At 41.4% G+C, this 6,000-nt stretch overlaps 1 protein-coding gene across 1 annotated transcript in view; it reads left to right on the top strand.

Annotated features, from left to right (window-relative positions):
- Positions 1 to 473: 473 nt before the first annotated feature.
- LOC144770020 (putative cation-transporting ATPase 13A5) overlaps positions 474 to 6,000 on the top strand; it is a 235,626-nt gene continuing 230,099 nt past the window's right edge. Inside the window, exons 1-2 of the mRNA XM_078654213.1 lie at positions 474 to 675; positions 4,803 to 4,960. Of these exons, the coding sequence (XP_078510339.1) occupies positions 474 to 675; positions 4,803 to 4,960 (360 nt within the window). The remainder of the gene's footprint in view (positions 676 to 4,802; positions 4,961 to 6,000) is intronic.

The raw sequence follows: 6,000 nt of genomic DNA, 5'->3' as shown, positions 1-6,000 counted from the left end.
GCCCAGGTAGAGGCAATTAGAATAATCAAGATGTCTGTATTATTTATCTGCGCCTAATTTTAATTATACCTATGGTAAGAATTTAAGTTTGTTAACTAAAAATGCTCATATGTTTCTTCACCTCATGCCCATCTAGCCGAGCAGTGCTCCCAGACTTACTACATCTTTTCCTTTTGGTCACTCTGTCGTAGGACTGACCTGGGGTCAGATGTGAGTCACTCAGAAGTTTACAGATTTACCTATGTCTTGGATATGTGTGGGTGGTCTTATGCCCTTTGCCTTGAAAGCCAGTGAAACATCTGACATCACATACTGTGGAACAAGGGTCTAAGATAAATTTACTGAAGCATACAAAACCCCACTAGAGACAAAACAAAGCACAGCTCCTTGATTCGATGCCACAGGGGGCTCTCAGCTGTTGATGTGCCTTGAGTATAAGTGGGGAGCTTTGTAAGTCTGTCTGTCCATGCATGATGGTGAACTTCACTGTATTTAATCCCAAAGGTGAGAGCGTTCCGGTCACAAAGACCCCCCTGCCGAACACCAACACGCCCTTTCCACGGAAGCTCTACAGTAACGAGGATTATAAAAAGAATATTTTATTCTGTGGGACAGAGCTCATACAGACAAGATCAACTGATGTAGAGCCGGCAAAAGCAGTCGTACTGCAAACAGGTGAGCCAAGTGGGTCATTGCTGAATGTTACAAGTGTTTTCAATTCACCAACATCCCAGCAGCATGCCTGGAAAGCTGCCAGGTGCAGGGGTTCTAGAGGAATTGTCATGGGACATGTCCCACACCATCCTATTATTGTTGTGCACTATTCTTCTTCCGTTCCTGGAGTAAACAAGGAAGGAGTCAATGAGGTATCTTTGGAAATAACTGAAAATTTGCAGGGATTTTCCTTTCAATATTAATGAAAAAAAGAATAGAAAAGGAAAAGATGAAAGAATAATATCACAAATGTACATTTTATTGTCTCAGTTAATGTTTTCCAAAAGAAAGTAACAGTTGAAATTAAAAACTAGTGGGGAATAAAAACAAGGAAGGCAATAACTTCATCTTTGTTTTTTGCACAAGTGTCAATCTACAAAAGTAACATTGAGTCACCACCAAACTCTTCACAGAGACAGATCAAGGCTTATTTATGAAAGGTTTACGTCACGTTTGCACCACGCAAAGTGGTACATGCGTAACGCAAACCTCAAAGTCAGATTTATGAAGCCGCACAAAAGCCACTCTGGATGGCTTCATAAATCTGGGGTAACGCAAAGCAGCGCGAATCGCTGTGTTGCGTTACTCTGCCCTGGGAAGGCCTTCCATCACTGTGTTGCATCGCTCTGCCCTGGGAGGGCCTTCCATCGGCGTTGTGTCGGTGCTCCCACACAAACCCTTTGCATTTTGATGCATCCCAGATGTACAAGAGCTTGTAAACCTGGGGAAGTGCCAGAATCTTACGCCCTCCCATGAGAGGCATACCAAGAACAACTACCTTTACTTCTCCTTGTTTCCGCCTCTTTCTATGTGTGCTGCATTCTGCAGCACATATAAAAAGAGGAATACACCTCCCTCCCAGGATTGTTGTTGTGCAGGAAGGTGCATGCAACAAGGGCAGCCTTACACCATGGAGTGATGGCGCCTGCATTGGCGCACGGGTTCCGTAAGGGACGCCAGGGCAAGGGAAAGGACAGGAATGTGCTGATTGTCTTAAATGCAGCCCATTCCCGCCCTTTCCATGTGGCGCAGCACGGAGCAGCGAGGCGACTTGCTGTGCTGAGTCAGTTCTTCATAAATATGTCCCATAGTGTTTTGGATCATTTAAAATCGTGATATCCCGAAATGTCAATCAATCTGTAATTTATAATAATGTTCCAATGAATGACCACTGCACATCAATTCATCACAAAAAACCTTGTGAACAAAAATCGATATGTAGGAAAGCTGTGGATTCTCCAAATGTACGCACAATTATGAGTTTAGAAATAGTGGGTATTCGTACATCTCTGGCTTCGTGGTAACCCAAATTAACATGGGTTTTAGATGGCGTTTAGCAATACGTGTTCTTTCATGCATGAACACTTACAATTGGAACCAAAAATTGAAAATTAAACAGATAATATAGACTACTCAACCATTCTGTGTTCCCAAACATCCTTCGTTAAATAGGGTTCACACCCTGTGCTCGCGGGCCTTCACATCTGGCCAAAAAGGTCCCACAATTCAACATAGGGACATGAAGATACTTCCTTGGAATTTCATTCTTTATGGGAGTGTGGTATTTGGACCCCAGGTTAGTCGGCACCCAGAGGAACCTTCCAGGGTGGTGTGACTTGTGTGGATCCCACCACATTTCCTTACCCAGAATGCAGTGCAAACATTTTATATTGGCTAACGGGATATCAGTCACCGTTGTGATGGAGTAACCCATCCACTGAGGTCTAAATCAGGCCCCAAGTCTAAAAAGTTTAACAAAGAGCCTCACAATGTAAAACTGTAGGTCATTTTAAGGGATATGCCCATCTTATATTGCTGTAGAAAGAAGCTGCCCATTCTGTAAGGAAGGTTAGGAGTATCACTGTCAACATAAAGATACTGTGAAAAAAGAAGTAAGAATCCTTATATGCTTCTCATGTTATTGAACTGGTGGAGGGGACAGAATGGTTGGAATCTATAGTAGTAGCTTGGAAAGCAAATGTTCACATTATACTGTGCATAGATCTGAGGGAATTAAAAGATACTCAGTGAAAGACGGGTTTCCCTGATCTAACTGAAATGTTAAGAATGTTTGCTGGAGCAAAGTGTCTCACTGCACTTATTGAAAAAGAAGTCACAAGTAAGGAGGAGACTGAGGATTTTATTTCTGGTATGCATGCCAAAAGTCTCAGAGTAGATAGGAATGATAGATATTTGTGATTCTGAAATCAAATGGATAGAAAAACTTCACATTTTACTTTAACTCCTTCAAAAAGAATCACAGAGCAGATTATCCAGTAAGTACTAGTGACCTATGAATACAATTTTAACTAAAACTATTCAAACAAAATCCTGGAAAGATAAGCTACTCCTCAACCAGATCAATAGCATATCCAAGCCTCTCTCTGATTGCCAACCAGTCAGGAGTCAGGCCTTCATAAAGTACTGAAGCCGACTTGTCACACATCAGACTTGATTACTCTTCATGAAACCCATGAGGCTGCTTTGATTCCCTCTAATCTCTCAGCAGCAGATGAAAAAACCTCATCAGTAGTTTTGAGAAATTGGTGGGGATGTATGTGATGACGTGGGTTGAGTTGTTGCTTCAGAGTCAGATCCAACAAACATGAACAGGATCAACAGCTTCATGTGCATGTACTACACTGAGGAATGCCTCAGGCCTCTCCCCATCTCCTCTGCTTATCAGTATCTGCATCAATCCCTTGTCTCAGCGTCATATAAACATTTTGTGCATTTCTAGGTGTAAGATGACGAAATCCAGACACAAATCAATGGGAAAAGCTATTTGTAGGTTTAAAATAGTTTTATATTGATTTTAAAAACAAATAACATTAACCTGCCCCACCCCCACCTCCTGAACAAGGAGAGAGAATGAATAAATATAAATCCATACATGACTTTGGATCACTTAAACAGCATAGTTGGTACCATTGCATCAGATACAGCAGACCAGCATCACAGACATATCGAAAGAGTATTAATCAACGGTCCTCTCCTCATCTAGTCCCGGTTCAGGAACTCCCATGTCCTGTTGTATCAGGACTTCTTCCAAGTCCATTCCATCCTTTCTCTCTATTCCACCCCGCTGCAAACCAACCTGTGGAGTATGCCACATTCAGCTGTACCCACCATGCACATTTCCATAACCCTTGCTTTCGTGTGGGCAGTCGAGTGGGCATCCATCTTACTGCTACACACTGCTTTGCCACGGTGAGGCCTAGTTCCAAAACCTTCTCCACATATTTAATCTGTTTATTACAGGTGATGAGTCTAAGTAAACCCATGTGTATAATTGGCTGTAGTTGCAATTCGGTTAGTGTTCTTAAAGTCTGAATTACTTCACCCCAAAAAGCACTGTGCAGCCACTGTGGTGTGATGCAATCCCTTTGTACCCATATCAAATGTATATGTTATTGTCTTGCATTAGGTGTAATTCTCCTGCAGTTACCCAATATAGATGTCCAGTCCCTGTCCCTTAAATCTGTGCACGTCACCTCCCAGCGGTGTCTTCAGTGTAGTTGTACGGGTAGTTGTGTGTGGTTTCAACAATGAGTACATTTGGGTGATGTTTGCCCCCACATCCCATGTCTGGATTTTTCTGAGTTTCTTTCATCTAGCACACCACCATGGCATCATGTACACACTTATAAAACTTAAATAAAAAGTATTTAAGTATTATTTTGTAAAGAAAAGTATTTGTACATTGCTTATCTATTATTAATAATTATTAGGGAACAAATGTACATCATCGTCTTTTTGAACACGCTCATGGTTTTTAACATTGGAAAAAGGTAGTGCACAGGTTAAAACATGTGTATGTTTATTTTAAGCTTTTAATGTCCTATTATTATTTTGAGCATGTTTTTCTGGCCAACCAATTGTGAAATCTTTTTTTTCTTGAGCTTATTAAGATTTTTATTCAATAATTCATATTAATCTTAACCTTTGAAAGGAATTAAGATATACTCTGCATCATTTAGGGAATTTTCTACAACATACACCTGCCTTAGTGTTAGAATAATTGTGTGGTGCCTAATACATTTTTTAATATGCGGAGACTGACATTCATGAATATTCATGGGTTTCAGGTTTCAATACAGCCAAGGGGGACATAGTGCGGTCAATCCTCTACGCGAAGCCTGTCGACGCCAAGTTACACAGAGACGCGCTGCGGTTTATCATGTGTCTATTATTCGTGGCTGCAATTAGATTTATATATTCTGTGGTTGTCAACATACAAAATGGGGTAAGTAGACCTGCAGTGAAGGGTGGAGTCTAATCTGTGGTTGACCTGGCAACCCGGACAAAAGCCCGTCACCTGGTACTGCCATGGAAATAGTTGAAGGCCCTCTTCTCTTGTTGTGTACCTTTTCGGCCTGGGGGTAAACACATGCTCAGTTAAAATGCAGAATGTGAAAATGAGAGGCCTGATGATGCCAACATGGATGAGTTCAAGAAATCTTCTAGACACGCCCTGTTTGTTCCACAGTTGTCTTCCCAATGCTGGGGGGTTGTGATCTGTAGATATAGAGAGCGGTAGCTTCAAATTGGTTATGATAGTGTATTGAACCTTCACAATTTGGCCTTTAACTGAATGTGGTTAATTCATTTGTGCTCAAGTTATCATGAATACTAATAGCCCATTGGCTCAGGAAAGACTTTGAGTTAAACTTGGAACAATGCACATGAGTTAGAGACAACTGAGGGTCAAGCAGCATGGCAAAAATGGGGGTTCTAGGGGGCGCACGCCAAGATGGCCGCTCTGTAAAGCAGCTCCGCCGGCCGAGCCCATAATCCGCCAAATATCCATTTTGGGTGCACAGACATAATATCGACTCCAAAATATCGTTTGGACATAATATCGACTCCAAAATATCGTTTGGAGAAAATATCGACAGGACAGAATATCGACAGCCAAAATATCGTTTTTAAGGTAAGTGAAGTAATATCGTTTTAAGGTAAGTGAAGTAATATCGTTTTTATTTTTAGGGTTCAGGGTCAGTTTTGGGTTTTTGGGTAAAGGGGTATTTTTAGGGTTCAGGGTCAGTTTTGGGTTTTTGGGTAAAGGGGTATTTTTAGGGTTCAGGGTCAGTTTTGGGTTTTTGGGTAAAGGGGTATTTTTAGGGTTCAGGGTCAGTTTTCAGTTTTTGGGCAAAGGGGTATTTATAGGGTTCAGGGTCAGTTTTCAGTTTTTGGGTAAAGGGGTATTTTTAGGGTTCAGGGTCAGTTTTTAGTTTTTGGGTAAAGGGGTATTTTTAGGGTTCAGGGTCAGTTTTCAGTTTTTGG

The sequence above is a fragment of the Lissotriton helveticus genome, chromosome 7 (assembly GCF_964261635.1).
Source record: "Lissotriton helveticus chromosome 7, aLisHel1.1, whole genome shotgun sequence".
Classification (NCBI taxonomy): domain Eukaryota; kingdom Metazoa; phylum Chordata; class Amphibia; order Caudata; family Salamandridae; genus Lissotriton; species Lissotriton helveticus.
Note: the sequence above shows the minus strand (reverse complement) of the source record. Positions and strands in the feature narration are given on the sequence as shown.